Raw genomic sequence first — 19,341 nt, 5'->3', positions numbered from 1 at the left:
ATTTGTGGTGGCGTGCAGGGATTTGTGGAAAGCATTCAGCCCTTACAGTGATGTCACAATATTCTGCATGGCACCCAAGGTATTTCCTTAGTGGGGTGAAAGGAGGGGGTTGATGAGAGGCACAGACTTTGCCCCCAACCCCCCATTTATAGGGTCTGTAAGGCATAAATCACACATCTGGAGCTTTAAACATTTAGAAAATAGGACTTCTGTGAAGTTGATATATTAATCAAGGAAAGACTACATGGAAGATGGTGTTAGCCATCCCACAAATAGAAATAAGTGTTATATTAGGAACCTAAGGTGGTAGAACCACGCTTTCCCAGAGTTCTTTAAAAATAGTACAGACGCTCATGCTTCTAGTATGAGTCAGTTCAGCTCTTTGTTGAACCAGAGAATAGACCCACAGGCCTCACACAATTTTCTCTGTTCCTATAATTCTCCACTGCAGAGCTTGGAGTTTCTTAGGGATAGTTCTATAAAAGTAGAGAGATGTAATCATCACCATCATCACTGTCGCTGTTATAGTAATAAAGTAAGGTGCTATGATGCCTTCCTGTAAGTTGTAGGCTGAATGTATTATAACATTTCTTATGTTTGGATTGCAATGACTCATCCATTATAACCTTATGAACTAGAACCCCCATGAAAGGAGGGGGGAGTGTAAAAATTTGACTTTGGCCTAAAATTCTTTCCTTGCATGTATTGCTTTTTGGCATTGCTCTGTTGATGTCAGTATCTATTGGAATCAAGAAAAACTGACCAAGTGGGCTGTGTTCAGAGTCCATATTGGGCACATGAAATTTTAGAAACCCTAAAGTATCCTATTATTTTCTCAGGACTCTACTATTTCTATAGTTTTTTTTTAATCTTTCTGTTTTTAATAGTTCTTCCAGAATTCATTCTCTCCTTAGCCTCTCCTTTCCACCCCATTCCCAAAACCAAAATCACAAGCATTTTTCCTTTCTTTGTACCCCAAGTTCTGTGCACCAATGCACATTGCCTCTCCCCCACCACAAGAAAACAGACAACATCTTGTAAGGCTAGATGTGGGCAGACCAGGGTGAGGGAGGTGAGGCAACAAGGCCCCAGTGTAGTATAAGGTCTCAGCTGGCATCTGCCTCACTTCTATGCACAGACTGTTGTTCCTAGGCACAGGGCTGGATGCCACCTTGATTCGGAAAGCAGTAATGTGCATGCATCTGTCTGAAGAATATGCCTCTCAGGGCCTGTTTAAATTGTCTCCTATGGGGTGGGTAGTAGGCCTCACCATACCTTCTGCTGCTCTGTATCTATACCCTTTGCACCCTGGGTCTCCCAAGCTTGGAGCACGTTGAGGAGGAATCAGTGATGTGTAAGACAGGAGGGTGTGTGTGTGCACGTGTGTATGTGCGCCTGCATGTGTGGGAAAACATGTGGCCAGGAACTGCTACCTTGAAGGGATGGTGGTTTCAGCAGGAAGTGAAGAGTGCTCAGCCTGCCTGAGCCCTGACTGTGCAGTACAGGAAATTGCTGGGTAAGGTCCCCAGAAGTCCCAAAAAGGTCTGTGGTTGAGATCTGGAGTGCAGATGTCTTAAAAATGGACACCTTGAAGAACAGGTGTGCTGAATTTCACCTGATACTTGCATTCAGAAGTGAGAGGTTTTATTTTGTTTTATTTTGTTAATATAAAGCTTCTTTTACTTGTCCTGTGAGTTATTTTCTTGAGGAGGTGTAATATCAGGCCCTTGGCAACAGAGCCACATCCGGGTACTGCAAAATACTGTGCGGGCCCAGCTGCCTCTGAGCAATCTCCATGCAGGAGTGAAGGGTTCAGGAGTGGCAAAGGAAGAGACAGGAATCACCTATCACTGTTATTACACAATGTATGCAGAGAGAGGAGGGGGACTGGGTTTCCCATCTACCATCCAAGCTGTGATATCCTATAGTGGTGTGGTCTTTACTTAATTTGCCTTTTATGATGCATTTTTAGTAGAATTTTTCCTGTTTAAAGTAGAAGAGGGTGTGGGAAGACAAGTATCAGGCAAAGGTGCTCACATACCCCCTTGTGAGCTCGAAGGGGGAGTCTTGAAGGGAGAAGTTATCAGTAGCAGAGATCTCTGGAATCTGGATGTCATCATCATACTTGTCCTCAAGAATACTCTCTGTTCACTCTAATTTTCATTCTGAGAATTCTCTGGACCCTTTTAGCCCCTTATACTTTCTAGTTGTTAGTATTTGAGAAAGCAGTCTTTTTTCATTGATGCATTTTGCCCAGAGTTCAAAGTGAAGGTCAGCTGCACATTTGACTGGGACTGTGCCACTCTGCTGAGGCTCCATCCCCAGGAGCTCCACATGCCTCTCTGACTTCAGGGTTTCAAGAAACATGACAGGTGACCCTGGACTGCAAGCAGGGCTAAATCGCTGTTGCTGTGCTTACTATTGCTCCTGTGTCTGATTAGTACTTGGTTGTTAGGATGGTGGCCTTTGGGACCTGGGCCAGTCTCTGCGGGAAGAGCTGCCTCTCATGCTGGCCCAGGTGCTGTAGTAGCTGAGGCTCTGATTGGGCTTCTGTCACCCAGATTGGCCACTGGGCTACACTGCTAGGCTGCTTGCCTTAGTGAGTGGCACCCAGGGTGTGCCAGCCTGTGCTCTTGCCCCAGGTGAGTTCTGCATTATTCGGATGCCTGTGAACCCCTAGGGTCTCTGTGTGTACTTTGCTCCATAGATGCACCTGCTGTGGCTGTACTTGTGCATGAAAACTCAGGAGAGTGGCCCAGGAGCTGTTCTGACCACATCTCAAATCCTAGCATCAGGAGTATCTCCAAGAAATCCAGGCCGTTAGTGTTTGTACTAGAGTGCCTGCTGTCAAATCAGTCTAGACCACCAGTTCTCCACGTGTGGCTCAAGAATCTCTGGGGATCCCTGAGACCCCAGTCCCCAGTGGTCAGTAAGACCACATCTCCTTCATATACCTCAACCAGAACCAACATATCCCAACAGATTGAAGGTGAAGCAGGGAGAAGAATCCAGCTATCTTCTATTAAGACATATAAGAGGGGAGTCTAAGTGGCTTAGTCCGTTAAGTGTCCAACTTCAGCTCAGGTCATGATCCCACGGTTCATGGGTTCGAGCCCCACATCGGGCTCTGTGCTAATAGCCCAGAGCCTGGAGCCTGCTTCAGATTCTGTGTCTCCCTCTTTCTCTCTGCCTCTCCCCAGCTTGTGCTTGTGCTTGTGCTTGTGCTTACTCGCTCACTCTCTCTCTCTCTCTCTCCTTCTCTCTAAAATAAATAAACATTAAAAGAAATTTGAAAAAGTCATATGAGATGTGCAGAAGTGTAAAGAAATGCCACCCTTATCAATAAATTTGTCTTGAAAATAGCATATATAGTTGTTATATATTTTAATATATAATGTTTCTTTTTTAATAAATAAATATTTAAAATTTTCAGTATTGAATGTAAATATGGCAAACATCAATAGATGTCATCCATACAAATAAAGCTCTTTGGGGTGTAACCAGTAGCTTTTAAGAGTGTAGAGGGGTGGGGCGCCTGGGTGGCGCAGTCGGTTAAGCGTCCGACTTCAGCCAGGTCACGATCTCGCGGTCCGTGAGTTCGAGCCCCGTGTCAGGCTCTGGGCTGATGGCTCAGAGCCTGGAGCCTGTTTCTGATTCTGTGTCTCCCTCTCTCTCTGCCCCTCCCCCATTCATGCTCTGTCTCTCTCTGTCCCAAAAATAAATAAACGTTGAAAAAAAAATTAAAAAAAAAAAGAGTGTAGAGGGGTCCTGAGATGAAAGCACTGGAGAACTGTTGGTATTAAGCAAAGCAGGAGCGTGGGAGGAAGTGCAGCAAGTTTGGACATTTGGTGGGGCAGGAGGGGGGGGGCGGTGCTTTCCAGCTGTTGGCACCTTAGCAGGGCCAGGGGAGGGCCCACTATACATAGCATGTTGACAAGAAAGCTGATGAAACACAACCTTAGAGCAGGTAGTCCCCTTTAAAAGAAAGATTCCATACACTTTCCACAACTAAGATCTTTCTTATTCATGCTTACGATGAACTCTTTAATGTGCTGTTAGATCAGAAGATCCATGTCCTTCAGAAGATATAAAATGTTCCATGTGCTGTCTCAGACCAAAAGAAATCAAGTCCAGAGCGAACACACATCTAAACATAAAAATGCAATCTATAAAAATCTTAGAAAAAATATTTTTAGAATACTGGAGAAGACCTTCTTAATCAAACAGGAAGCTTGGAAGCCATAAAAGAAAAAGTATTTCATGACATAAAAATTTATATCTTTTATACAGAAGCTCACAGCAAAGTTAGTGACAGACTAGGAGAAAATACTTGCAGCACATGTAACAAAGATTTGTAGTCATAATATGTAAAGACTGCTTACCAGTAAACAAGAGAGTTACAAATAAACTGATATGAACTAACATGATTATGAAAAAGAAATTGCCAATCAGGGAAAGACCTAAAATTACTAGTAAAACAGATTAAAACAAGATATATGTTTTTGTCCATCAGATTCGTGCAGATGAGAAGAGTGAGTATTCAGTGTTGATGGGCATGTGGGGCAAGAGCCTTTTCATGAGGCAGGGTCTCAGTAGCTATCAGCACTTAAAAGGATATGTCCTTGACCCAGAAATTTCAGTTTTAGGAATCTTTCCTGTAGGGATACTTAAAATGTGGGTCAACACTCACATTACACACATACATACACATGCACATACAATCTTTTGGTCACAATAGAAAAAAAGCGGGGGGAACACCTAAATATCTATCACTTGGAAAATATAAATTCCAGTATATCAGTGTTCTGGAATAGATAGCCACCATAAAGAATGAGGTTGGTTTTTATATATTCTTGTTTTAAAATGCCGTGATACAATGGGTGGAAAAAAGCCAGCAATGTATTTGTACAATGATTCCACTCATTAAAAGAAGAAAGCCCTTATTTATTAAGCAAATGCACAGATATACACAATGGGTGAACTGTGTGAACCCCAGAATGGCATGGGGTTCAGTGGGGTCAGGGAATCCTGCAGGCCTACAAAGGACTGTTACATTGTACACTATTTCCTTCTGTATTGTTTAAATAATTTAAATTGTTTAAATAAGTCTTCATTATTTTTATAATAAAAATACTTTTAAAAATCATAGATACACCCCAAGTGCCCATAGAATTATGGAAAATATAATTTGATTGCATTGCTACAGATGGTTATCTACATAGCTTTCTATATTCAGGAAAACATAACCTAGAAAGACGTCCTTCAGGTGAAGAATTAACCCATGAAGACTTTGTACAGGACACCTCACTGTAATCATCACTTTTCCTATTTTTCCATGTCCATAAAGCAATGAAGCTTTTTTGAGAAAAGAAAACATTTGTCAGTTTCAGGGCATGATTTAACCTGATGATCAGCCATTAGGCCTTGGGGTGTGTCCAGAACAATGACAGCAATGCAAGGTGGGGGTGAGGTGGAGAGCGCAGCCCCTGGGTCTCACCGACAGCCAGGCTTCTCTGTCAGCCATGCCCATGAGATCCACCCTTTCACTGCCCACTAGGGCTGTACTCAGCAAGCCCACCCGGCCACAGCCACTCAGCACACAGGCATGGCAGTTCGGTTCCCTCATACTCAGCTCTCCATTCTCCAGGGTGCATATTTGGGCCAGCCCCACGATAGGTGCAGGTGCAGTCCAGCCAGGTCCAGCAAGCATGTATGTATATCTTTGTCCCTCGGGTATGTAGAGGCCGAAGGCAGGAGTGGAGGGGTAGTGTCACAGGACTGAACATGGTGGGATCCAGGAACACCCTCCATTTACTCCAATGCCAGTTCTAGCCCTTCTGTTTCCAGAGTATGGATGGTGGGGGCACATAGGTGAGATTTGGGGAGGAGGGTGCTACCCCAGTCCTTTCCTGCATCATCCCAAATGTGAGCCCATACAGTGAGAGATAACACCTCCCCACTGGCTATCAGCCTGGATCGTGCAGCAAGAGCATGTGTGTGTGTGTGTGTGTGTGTGTGTGTGTGTATGCATATGCACGCATGTGCATATGCATGCTCTGTATGTATGTATATCCACATCTGTGTGTATTCAAACACATGCATACATGTGTGTATATGTGTACATGAATGCAGCATGCCCTTGTGTGTACATGTGTGTTGCTGTGCTCATGTGTATACATGCATGTGTGTATGTGTGGGTGTATGCATGTGTGTGTTACTGGTTCTAGGCAGTAACACAATTGACAGAGCTCTCCCCTTTTTCTTGCTCTTCATTAAACCCCACACCTCCCCACCTCAGAGCAAAGTTGTGTGCTGTCTTCCTCATCTTCAGAGCCTCTCACTCTTTAAGTTGACACCCCTACACAATCACTTCCTTTGATTGTGTGGGGAGACTCAGGAAGACAGGTGGGCAACATGCAGCAAGGCCGTACTAGAAAGCAGAAAATGTGTGTTCTAGGGTTGACCTTGAGCAATGGGACTCTGCTTCCTCCCTGCAAAACTGAAGGACTTGAATTGCCCATCTTGAATTGCCAACTCAGTGCGCTGTTTTGCTAGAAGTAATTCCATGGCACTGTACTAGAATGTGAAGCGTGTGCTAATGGCAGTTAGAAAAGGCTTTGTAATGGCAGTGTCAGGAACCTGGTTTCTGACTGCTCATAAAATATGGTGTCTGCAGGGTTAGAGACAGTGGAGATGTGTTTTCTAAATTACCTCCAAAGGCAAAGTAAAGGAGGCAAAGGAGTAAAGGAGGTTGGAGCTTTTTATCAATATATTATCCCGTCAGTATAATGTATAGATTCTGTGTGGATGTGCTTTGGGAAATGTGACTCAACCATAAAGATGGGGTTAACTTTCCTGGAGAGATTACACTGGAAGGAGCAGCTTCAGTTTTGTGAGACTTTCTTACCTCCCCTGGGTGGCAGGGCCATCTGGCAGGACCAGAAATCAGATGTTGGAGAGGTGACTGCACTCCTGGACCCGCCTGCCCAGGGCAAAGGGGCAGCGTGCAGCGGCCAGCTGGTGGTCTGCACACTGGGCTAGATATTCGAGTTCCATGTGTGAATGGGGTCAGTTACAACACAGCCCCTCTAGAGGTCTTGTAGAGCCAACAGAATACGTTTTCCTAAGGCCCTACTCATTATAAAATTTGCAAAGACAAGGTTTGTCTGAGCACCATGCTTGGACTGAACACCAGAGGCCTACTGGAAAGAGCCTCATGCCTGGGTCTCTCTTTCTTCAAATGTTATTCAATTGTTTGTGCTTGTGTGTGTGTGTGTGTCTGACAATGGTCTTGGGCAGCAGGCCTGGGGAAAAATAGTTTGTCTCTGGGAGGACCAGGTGCTTGCAAGAAGCGCTTGGTGACTGGTGGGTGTGTTGTTTAGAGAACTGGGTGACTGCACAGGGGATATGTCGCTAATATGCCTTCCCTTTCCATCGCAGCGGAACTGGAGTTTGCCCAGATCATCATCATCGTCGTGGTGGTCACGGTGATGGTTGTGGTCATTGTCTGCCTACTGAATCACTACAAAGTCTCCACACGGTCCTTCATCAACCGCCCACATCCAAGCAGGAGGCAGGAGGACGGGCCACAACCGGTAAGTGTGGCCTGAGCCTTTCGGTGCTGCCTAGGCCTCTGTCTCGGGCTCCAAACAGGCTGGGTGCCAGTAAGAGCCCCAAAGCGGGACGGCCTCTTGAACCCACCTGCTATGGTCCGAAGCATTGAAAACTCTATGGAAGGTTCTGATACTTCAAGTAAAGCATGTGCGTCATGAGAATTCTGCTCAGTGAGTCCTCACAAACTAAAGACACCTGTGTAACCACTCAGAAAAGAGATAGGACCAGCCCCCAGGAACACACTCTGGCCGTACTCCTAGGCCTGCCCCCCACAAGGTCAAAACTACCTGCACAGCTGTCTGCACAGATTAGTCTTACCTGCTTCTGAAAAATATGTTTAACAATAGAATCATACAGTAGGTGTTCTTTTGTGTTTGGCTTCTTTCACTAAATCACCCATGCTATTACATGGAGACCTGTTTTGAAAACTGGCCCTGGAGGTGTCCGGTGATCCTTAATACATTTGTGCAGCACTACCTGCATCTGTAAGACGTCACTTGTCTGAGATCAGCAGCATGGCAGGTGTGGGCAAGCTAGAAGTGGCGGGACAGCAGGGGCTCAGGGCCTCCTCAAGTGGATCGGGCTGGGCCGGGCTATGTAAGGGACTCACAGAACAGCCCACAGTAAGGCTCTACAGGTTGTTCTTTTTACAGTTTCTGGCTACTTCTTGCCCTGAGTCACACTCCTCTGGAAAATAAAATACATATTCAGTTAAACCGGTCTGTGATCTGCGCTTAGGAGGCAAAAGGCCACTGGCACTTTTTATTCTGAGCTGCTTTTACAATCTGTGATTCTCGTGGCCTCCAGTGAAAGGCTTGGGACTGTGAGTTTAGACAATTACAAGTTCTTGGTTTTCTGGTGGGCAAAAATGATACTGGACACTCAGCCCCTCAGAGCATGTGTCAGGACCAGGGAGGTCTGGTAACTGGCCTAGGGAGGCCATCATGGGTTCTGGCAGGTATAGGAGAGTGGCTACTGGGCTCAGGGCCCCTGGACCCCTCAGGAGGGCAGGGTCATAGTTCGTCAGGGCTGCAGAGTTACTCAGTGACCCATCTGCTCTGCTGTCCTCATGGGAGGAACTGAGGTTTGCTGGGCATTCTGTGTCTGAGGCAGGCAGGGAGAGAGGGAAGGGATGGGACTGCTGTGCACCACCCATCAGACTCACAGAGATGAGACAGGATGCCATGGGGCTATAGGGAGCAGTCCTGAGAAAGAACCCCTTTCTCTCTCTTGCTTTCCCTTGTCCTCTGCTGTCCCCTTCCTTTGTCTCTCTGGGTCCCCAGTTGGGCCCACTAGCCTCCTCCGGCCCTATTAACATGGCTTTCCTCACAGCATGACAGTTTCCCTGTGGTCCTGGGCCCTTTGTCATCCCAGCAGTCTGGTACCTGAGGGGTCCAGACTCACTGAACGCTGGTGTCCTAATGCCTATAGATTCCCCACTGTTGTATAAGGACAGTTCAGTTACCTAAAGGAGAGAACTAACTCTTCTGAAGTTCTGAGCACAGAATATACACAACTCCCCTGAGTTTAAAGGGAGAGGACAGAGAGAAAATCATACTCACAGCAACAGTTTCAGAACTGCAAAAGGATGAGCCATCACTGCTTTGCCTAAGCCTTAATGCAAAGACTGGAAATGCTGACTCCAGCCTTGGGGGAAAGAGGAAAACTATCCTTATTCATTGTCATCAATAGATAGCTCTCAAGTTTCTATGAAGTACCTGCCATGAATTTACCCAAGTTCCCTGCCTTAGGCTTTCTGTTCCAATGCCTGAGGTATTTGGAATCATTGCACACAGGGAACTCAGAATGCTTTTCTTATGCCTAGCCTGGGTCCCCACCCACCTCTGTCTTCCCCACATATCTGCTTTGGGGATCATCTTGCTTCTACCTGATTCACCTTGCTTGGTGAAGTGGCTCCTTCTTCCACTCCTCAGTACATATATGACCATTCCTGCTGTCACTGCCCCCATCCATGTATCCTCAAATTGCCCATGGGTCTGCTCCTCAGACTGGGAGCTCCATGACCCAGTCAGGTGATGGGACAGGTACACACACAATTATACCCTTACCAGCAAAGAGGTTGCAGCAGGATGACAATTTTACAAAGGCAGAAAAGTGAAATTTTAAGTTTGTTTTAATCAGAATGTGTCTCCTGTTTCATTTGGGAATGGCTTTGAGTGGGGCGCCTGGGTGGCTCAGTTGGGCATCCAACCCTTGATTTCGGCTCAGGTCATGATCGTCATGGTTCATGGGATCAAGCCTTGCATTGGGCTCTATGCTGGCAGCATGGAGCCTGCTTGGGATTCTTTCTGTCTCTCCTTCTCTCTGCCTCTCTCCCACACTCACGTGCGTGTGCACTCTCTCTTTCAAAATAAATAAATAAACTTTTTTTTTTTTTAAGGGAATGGGTTTGTGTCAAGGCCTCTTCCTGGGGCAGTGGCTCACCTGTGTCCACCCTGTTCCAGGACTTCTTGGGCAACAGTGCCTCCATTTCTTGACATTGAAAAGATAATTAAGTGATTTTTAGATGCCCCTTCAGGGCTATACAGCAAGTGAAGATAATCAGTATCTAGTGATTGTGTCTGCAGAGGTCTTTATCACACTCTGTGCCTAATTTTGTTAATAACGTCTGAAAGTTTTACCCCTGAGAGCTGGACCCTAGTTCTGAAATGCAGGCTGCACACAGCTTAGGGTTTAATTTCTTGTTACTACTATACTATTTTTTCTTTTCTTTGAGTGGCCCAGCACTGACTGGCTGCTGTTGCTTCTCAAAGCTTGGATTTTCCTCCTCAATAAAATGAGAATATGGATATTGCAAAACTTAGCAATGCGCTGTGTTCACCATTTCAAAAAAATTTTTTTTAACGTTTATTTATTTTTGAGACAGAGAGAGACAGAGCATGAATGTGTTTACCATTTCAAACTCAAGATGTATTTTAACCCAGTGACCAGAGACCATTCAGGCCCAGTCTGTAGCTCCATATCATGACTAGGACTATTAGCCTAATGTATAGTCCAAAGAGAGAGGAGAGAGAGTGAGAAAAAAAACCTTACTTTTCTTCTGAACACAAATACAAATGTAGACAGCACTGTGGGCCACTTACACTCTTTCTCTCTACCCAGGAATGTGCCCCCAACCAGGCTTCTTGCCTCCTACTTGTCTACCTCTCCTCCCTAATGCCTTTATAAGGCATAAGGAAGAAATGCTGCTTCCCTTAGTACAGTACTGGGAGAGCAGTTGATTAATATACACTCATGGTTCCCAATTGGAGTGATTATGCCCCCTAGGGGACATTTGACAACATTGAGAGCCATTTTTGGTTGTCATAATTAGGGAATGCTACAGGGATGCTCTAAACATCCTGGAATGCACAGGGTAGCCCCCGCAACAAGGAACTATCTGACACTAAATGTCAGTAGTGCTGAAGTAGAGAACCTCTAATCTCACTAGTGTTGAATGCCATCCTTCCTAGAGGCGCTTTGCTGTTCAAAGAGGTTGCCTATTAACATAAGTGGATCTCTCATGGCTGGCTCTGAGGTTTCAACAGAGAGAAGAGTACACTTCCCAGAGGCTTGGCAGAAAGTGTTGGGGGTCCCTTGCATGATCAGAGGGTCCTGGTTTGAGACTCTGCCTTGGGAATAGTTTCCCCTACCCATTTCTACTTTCCTTTGTTCATTCAGTCATTCACTGGACATGAACCAGACATTGAGCAAAATAACGAAGGAACAATGTGAGGTTTCCTTGCCCCTGACCCTCCCTGCTAGCATCAGCAGCATCCAGATGGCTAATTCTACTTGGCATTTTCTCAATCTTAATTGGGAGAGGCTAGGGGTCTCCAGTGGCCATTTGTATATATCAAGTGGCTGTTGGCTATAGGAGGAGTCTGGGATGGGGCGTGAGGACTCAGCATGAGAAAGGAAGGCTCTGCTCTTACTGACAGAGCTCATCGCTGACAGCCTCTTGGGTTCCCAGTGGCATTGTGCATATTTGTACTCCTTGGGGGAAAGGTGACTGGTGAAGATGGATGCCTTTGTGGTTACTGCTGTCTGTGTGGTTTCATGTCTGTCACTAGAACACCTGAGGGCTACTGAAGCACCTTTCCCGATGTCAGCATCTAAATCCCACCTTCCCTGGAGACTGAATGGTGGGGCTGCAGTGCCCTCTAGTTGGCAGCTTGTGGCTGTGGAATGCCCCTTCCAGCCTCACCTGGGTGAGCATCTCATGGTCTGAGCCTGTCATTGCTGACATCCCCTCACTTCTGGGAACCTTTTAGCCCCATTTGTTCTAAAACCATGTGAGGTCTCCATGAGCATGTTAGTAAAAGGTTTATTTATGTATTTATTTTTAAATATTTATTTATTTTTGGGAGAGAGACAGAGAGAGAGAGCAAGCTCGTGCAGGCGAGAGCAGGGAGAGACAAAGAGAGAGGAGAGAGAGAATCCCAAGCAGGTTCTGCGACATCAGCACAGAGCCCAACGTGGGGCTTGATCTCACAAACTGCAAGATCATGACCTGAGCCGAAATCAAGAGTCAGATGCTTAACTGACTGAATCACCCAGGTGCCCAAAAGGTATATTTATTTTAAACTTGTGAGAAGGGCTGTGCATCTAATTTATCAACTTCTCTGTGATTTGGTTTAACACTTTGTTAAGTTTATTTTTATATATTTCTTCCAGAAGACTTGTTAGTCAAGATTAAAAAATAAAGGACAATAGTTGGATTTTGTTTTCAAGGAAGAGGTTGCACATGTAGACGTTCTGATTTGACTGAGGAAATTTCACTGCCAAGATGTGCACTGCCCCTCTGCTCACTGATGATTTGCACTTCAACCAAAGGGAAAAGCAGAACTGAAGTTAATAAGATAGAATCTTAGCTGTGAATATTCCTAGTTCTCAGGGAGATTCTTCTGGAAAATGGTTGGTTGGAACACTTGCCCCCTTGGGCCAAATGCCAGACTCACCCTGATTCTGGGAGGTTTGCTTTGTAAAGTCAAAGACACTTTCCTCCCTGACTTCACCACACACACCTTCTTCCTCATGCGACACCCCCTCTCAGGGTCTCCCCTGCCAGTTCCAAGTGTCTTCTGGAAGCACACACTTTCTGTACCAGGTCCCTCTGGCCAAGGAAGGAATGGATGGGAATCTGTATTGGCCCAGGCCAATCAGCCTTCATCACCATGGTGTCTCTGACACACCGTGCCAGGGGAGCCCAGGGACAGGACAATACTGGCCATGAATTTGTTGGTAACAGTCATTTCTGGATAAAATTGGAAAATAGCAACCTAGGCTTAAATCAAGAAAAGTAAATGTTTATCTAATGGCAAAGAGCAGTGAATGGCTTTGTGACATAAATCTCTATGTATTCTCTCTGAGGTAGCCTCAGCTTATTTTTTAGAGCCTGGGTTTATGTGATTTCAGAGCTTTGATACTGTCTAGATCTCTTTTCATTACTTTAGACTGCCAAGTAATAGGAAGACAATAAGGGGGCATAAATATTCCAGACACAGCGCTGAAAGGTATTTGCTTACATCACTGGAGCCTCTCTTACCAGAGCTGGGTGGGCATGGGGGCATGAGCAGCCTTTTCTGACAGCCTGTAGCCCCACCCAGCAGGGCCACCTGAACCCACCTGGACAGCCCAGGGTGCAGTGGGAAGTGGGCGAGGTCAGAGTGGCCAGCCACTTACTGAGGAGCAGCAGAGGGACAGAACCTTTTTACTTAACTGTATGAACTGTATGAAATTGTAGCGCTTCAGCCATTGGACCTATAAAAGCAGCAATTTCAATTTAAAAATTCATGGAAGGAGTCACGTCAAGCATTTCTTCCTTAGGAACTGCTGCAGGGATTAAATCACTTAGGAAAATACAGGTGCCTCAGCCTCCCTGTGGAGACAGAGCAGCACCAAGCCAGCGCTCAGCACAGTCTGTGCTGCACCAGCTCCAGGGGGAGATGCAGGTGGGATGCTGGGAAGGAGGCCACTTGTTTTGTCCCCTGGCGTTTGGAAGGAGGACATGACTGCAGTGACCAGTACAGAAGCTGGAGTTCTTCTGATCCAAAGTGTCCCAGTATAGGGGAAGTCCACACCCAGAGACTCTCCCTATAGCTGTTGCAGACTTGGCTTAAGATGTGGCCAGTGTGTATGGTTTGCCCCACAGGGTGTTTTGATAAAACTTGATTGACAGTAACTATTGGGAGATTTCACATAAAAACTGGAATTTACATTTTCTCTTGAAAAGTCTGCATATCAGGCCTCTATTCCTGCCTCTGGCACTCTCTAAGATGGGACCACAAAGCAGTTGCCAGGCTGAATGGGTTGGTGCTCACCTTTTGACTACGGTTCCATCTCTCTTGGGGGAACCCCCAGTTGTGGGTGGGGTGCCATTGCTACCTATTGCTTTGCACAGTGGTGGTTGTTTTTTAGAGAAAATATATCCTGCACTTATGTCTTTATCACAAGGGTGAAAACAAAGATAGACTAAGAGGCCCACTGGTTTCCAGAGAAATGGGAGGGAACTTCCTTGTGGAAGTAAAGATCATTCCTGAAAGATTAGACATTCAACCAAGTATGTCTGGGCCAGCAGAGTCCAGTGTCTCCTTTGCCCAGCTGGATGTGTTTGTTCTGGACCTTGCAGTTCAGTCCAGGCCCCAGAGCAAGGCAGTCTTCTCTGTGGCTGGTGTCTGTGGCCAAGAGAGTAGAAGTGACTGTGGGCTCCTCTTGTTGACCTTGGGAGCAGGGGTGGCTTGAGAATGGGCAGTTCTGGACACCCCTAGAAGCAGCTTGGGAATCCACTGCAGTGGCTCAGAACTCACCATGCTTGAAAAGCCCACAGGCTGTGTCCTGGGCCCAGTGAAGGGTGCAGGGAGTCAGGGGAGTCACCACACACACAGTTCATTCCCACAGTAACTAAAGAGCTAGACTGCTGTGTACCTGCCTTTTCTCATTTCTACTTAGGTTTAGAAAAGCATTTAGAAAAACATTTCTAAAATGATAGAAATGAACTATTTTCAGTAAGGTGCGGAAAAAAAAAGAACTAAAGGGCTTGATGAGGCAGTTATAATAGGCATGTCTCTGACACTCCAGACTACAGAAAAGAGAGCCCCTCTGGCTTTATTTAGCATCAGATTGAGATGAAAGATGGCAGGGGATAGTTTCTCTGTGGGTGAGGGAGATTCTTGCTGCACTGTAAGACCGGGGGTATTTGTTGTCAACTTTGTCCCATAACAATTCTCCATTATTTCATGAGCCACTGAAACTACATTTCCTGATGTCACAGGGACTGCAAGAGGTAGGTGAGCACCTACTGTAAACTCCAAGCACAGATTTCCTCTTGGCAGTCAGGCCGTTTTCTCCCTGAATAAGTGAGGATGCAGTCAAGCCAACAGACTGGTCATTTAAAAGGCTTTACCCTTTGGTGTATCTGATTGAAGCATTGAAAGATAGATAATTTTAACAGCTTCAGAGTGAGAATGTCTCCCCTCAAGCAAGAGAAACAGGAGGCCAAGTTGCTAGCAAAAATTGGATCAGGTTGCTGGGCCACAGCTGTTAATATAGCAGATTCTCATCTGAACAAAAGTAGAAAGACCTTTTCAGTGGCCAAGATTTGTCTTTGCAGCAATGAGAGTAGCACAGATTGTCCCTCCACTGTTGTTGCCAGTGCTCGGAACAATTTTGGAATTACCCTCAGAGCTTGCAGGTCATTTTTTGGAAATTTTTCAAAGGAAAAATATTTTTTAGTGTCTTGATGGCAAATCTTCCTTTTTCTTATTTGTTCACTGAGGATGGATTTGATTTTTGGTATCAGCCAAACTCCATTTGGAGTTAAATCTTACAAATGATGAGACTGATCAGACTAACTGATACAATTTTGGTGCAAAACCAAGTGTGGCTCAATTAGTAAGACTGATGTTTTCTGAGCTACAAACTGATGCTGTAGAGAAAGGTCAGGAAGGACCCACAGAAAATGAATGGCTTCCTCTGGAGAGGATCTGGGATTGCAGGAGGTGGGCAAAGAGAGCCTGGTTTGTGTGTTAAAAGTTTTGTGGTTAGGGGGCTCCTGGGTGGCTCAGTTGGTTAAGCTTCTGACTTTGGCTCAGGTCATGATTTCGTGATTTGTCAGTTCGAGCCCTGCTTCGGGCTCTGTGCTGATAGCTGGGAGCCTGCTTCTGTGTCTCCCTCTCTCTATGCCCCTCCCCCGTTCATGTTCTGTCTCTCTCTCTAAAAAAAATAAAATAAAATAAAAACTTTTATGGTAAGGATGTATTTGTGTATTACTTTTGGAATTAAAAAATATTCTCTGCTCACATAAACTGATGCTGAAGACAACTGCAATAATGTTCTGAGCATCTATAGACTATTAAGGTAACTGATTTGAGCTGGTTTGTGCTGTGACAAAAAGCATGCTAAAATCAGATTTTTAAGTAAAATTGATGAAAATTTTAAGAAACAAATTTTAGTCATGTTTTAGATAGACAATATAGCTTAATAATCTAATGATAAAGGTTGTTTGTTTATACTTAGTCCTTAGAAATTGGTGTAAATTGTTCTGGGGAAAGAAGAGTTCTCTAAATCATTCTAATTCTGTGGCCTTTGTTGAGGATGCTCCCCGGAGCTGTCAAAAGACACCAAGGGAGTAGCTGGGTTCTGGCTCTGTATCAATCCCCTACCAGCTCTATGACCTTGGGAAAAGCATTTGCCCTGTTTCTAGTCTTACTCTCACAAAAGAGGAGGTGATTCAGCCGACGCTGAATAGCATGTAGTTCCACATTTCTCTGTTGCCCTGAGTTTTCTAATTCCCAGGCTGGTTTCTCTCCAGGTCTAATTGCTGATTCTCCCCCAGCACCAAGCCCAGGAGAGGGACCTGTGTGGCTCCTTTTCTGCTTGCTCAGGACTATAGATCTCCCTGATCCATTGTATTGTTCTGGAAATATAAAGGATTCCCTTTTCTTCCCAACAGATCTTCCTGGATGAATTGTGTTTCTCTTACGGGATGTGCCCTAGATTGAGCAGTTGGGAAGGACATTTTAAGTCTTGAAAATAAGTCTGATGGTGGATTCCCAAGGAGGAATAATGGGGGAAGTCCTGGGGAGAATAGTTATTGATACCCAGAGGTATCACCTTTGCATCTAAGCTGTTACTGCCATCTAGAGTGGAAAGACAGTAATACTAAAGTATTTGGATGGTGGAGAGGCTGTGTGAGGAAAAGGAAGAAATGAGAGAAAATGTATTTTTCCAGATGGTAAAGGTGTTGCTGAATATCCAAAGATGAGTTTTACCTGTGCTTTGAAGTTCTCACCCTGGGACAAGGAGAAAATATATTTCCAAATATTTGAGGGCATACAATACTTTTCATTCACTGAGCCCTTCGGTACAAGACAATATCCAGCAATGGCCTTGCTTTACCACAAACTGGCTGTCACCTCCAGTGAACAGTATAAATCTAAATCATATCTAAAATGAGGGATGACTGGCTTAGATCAGAGGCCTTCAGATGGTTTGTAACCCTGAAGAACAATAAGAAACACATTTTATATCATAATCCACGATACACAACTAAGGCAGAAATTTTGCAAAACAATACTTACAACGTACTCAGGCATTATCTATTCTGTTTTAGTTTTTTGGAATACTGGTTGTGACCCACTTAAATTTATTTTCCAGTTCTCTAAGAGGCTGCAACTCACAGTTTGAAAAACACTTTTTAAAAGGTATTTCCAGTTTCACAGAGAGCTTATTGTTTCCAGTCCCTAAATCTGATTCCTGTTGTCCTCTGTATGTGGTAAGGAAAGTTTAGCTGAAAGCATAAAACTAAGAAGGTTCATAAGGTCATAGGAGTGGCCTTACACATGGATGCAAGGCAGCAGGCTTTAGCTGCAGCTCACAGCAGAAGCCCCAGTAAGTCATGGTCACATCTTTCTCTTTTAATGCTATAAATGTTGTATCTTTTGGATGGAAAAAGATCCAAAAGATAAAGAAATGAAAAAGATTATAAAAGAGTACTATGAATAAGTTGAAATGGACAGATTCCTAGAAACATACCCTACTAAGATTGACTCATGAAGAAATAGAAAATCTGAATAGATCTGTAACTAGTAAGGAGGTTGAATCAATATTCAAAACCTCACAACAAAGAAAATAACCTGGAACAGATGCCTTCATTGTTAATTCTACCACACATTTAAAGAAGAATTAATCCAATCTTTCTCAAACTCTTCCAAAAAATTTGAATAGGAGAGAACACTTTCTCACTGACTCTGTGAAGCCAGCATTTCCCTCAAGCCAAAGACCCAACAGTAAGAGAAAACCATAAACCTATATCCTTTATGAATATTGATACAAAAATCTTCAACAAAATACTAACAAACTGAGTTCGGTAGAATACTAAAAGGATTATACACTATGACCAAATGGGGTTTATTTCTCTAATGCGAGGATGGTTCCACATATGAAAATCAATCAATCTACTGTTCATTAATAGAATGAAGGGGGAAAACTACATGATCATCCCATTGATGCAGAGAAAGTCTTTAAAAGCATTCAACACTTTTTCATGATTACAAATACTCAACAAACTAGAACACAAAGAAACTATTTCAACATAATAAATGCCATTTTTTGAAAAGCCCACAGCTAACATACTTAATGGTAAAGGAACAAAAACTTTTCCTCTAAGATCAGGAACAAGGCAAAATGCATGCTCTCACCGTTTCTATTTCAATATTGTATTTATTGAAAGTTTTAGCCAGAGAAACTCAACAGAAGAAGAGATAAAAGACATTCCAGTTAGAAAGGAAAAATTAAAATTGTCTCTGTTCAGAGATATCATGATTTTATATATAGAAAAACATAAAGATTCCAACAAACAAAAACCTGCTAGAACTAATAAACAAATTGAGCGAAGTTGCAGGATACAAAAATCAATATGGAAAAATCAGTTGCTACTTGACACTAACAATGAACAATCTGGAAAGGAAATTAAGAAATCAATTCCATTAAAAGTAGCATCAAAAAGAATAACATACTTAGGAATAAACCTAACTAAGGAGGTGAAAGATTTGTGCACTGAAAACTATACAACATTGCTGAAAGAATTTAGACACAAATGGAAAGACATCTTGTGTTCATGGATTGGAAGACTTGATATTTTTTAAATGTCAGTACTACCCAAAGCAATCTACAGATTCAGGGCAGTTCCTATCAATAATGTTTTTTTTTGCAGAAAAAAAAAGTCCATCCTAAAATTCATATTCTATCTCAGGGGAGGTAGCTACACCACCCCCCCAACCATAGCCAAAATGATATTGAGAAAGAATAACAAAGTTGGAAGTCTCACACTTCTTGGTTTCAAAACTTATTACACAGCTAGAGTAAAAAAAAACAAAAACAAAAAAACAATGTGGTACTGGCATAAAGACAGAATTATAGACCAATGGAATAGAATAGAGAGCCCAGAAATAAACTCTCCCATATATGGTCAAGTGATTTTTGACAAGGGTGCCAAGACCATATTCAAGGAAAAAGGACAGTCTTAAAAAATGGTGTTGGAGGGGCACCTGAGTGGCTCAGTTGGTTGAGCGTCTGACTTCGGCTCAGGTGATCTTGCAGTCAGTGAGTTCGAGCCCCACATTGGGCTCTGTGCTGACAGCTCAGAGCCTGGAGCCTGCTTTGAATTCTGCGTCTCCCTCTCTCTCTGCCCCTCCCCCATTTGTGTCTCTGTCTCTCAAAAATAAA

General features: G+C 44.1%; 1 protein-coding gene across 10 annotated transcripts in view; it reads left to right on the top strand.

Moving 5' to 3' along the window:
- LDLRAD4 (low density lipoprotein receptor class A domain containing 4) overlaps positions 1-19,341 on the top strand; it is a 446,159-nt gene that overhangs the window by 409,834 nt on the left and 16,984 nt on the right. For 9 of the 10 annotated variants that reach the window (XM_043559416.1, XM_043559415.1, XM_043559419.1 and 6 more), the window contains one exon: positions 7,441-7,595. In XM_043559416.1, the coding sequence (XP_043415351.1) occupies positions 7,441-7,595 (155 nt within the window). Of the gene's footprint in view, positions 1-3,788; positions 3,793-7,440; positions 7,596-19,341 lie in introns of all 10 variants that reach the window. The other variant, XM_043559422.1, reaches the window with a different exon arrangement.

The sequence above is a fragment of the Prionailurus bengalensis genome, chromosome D3 (assembly GCF_016509475.1).
Source record: "Prionailurus bengalensis isolate Pbe53 chromosome D3, Fcat_Pben_1.1_paternal_pri, whole genome shotgun sequence".
Lineage (NCBI taxonomy): Eukaryota > Metazoa > Chordata > Mammalia > Carnivora > Felidae > Prionailurus > Prionailurus bengalensis.
The sequence above is the reverse complement of the archived record's forward strand: the minus strand, read 5'-3'. Positions and strand labels throughout refer to the sequence as shown.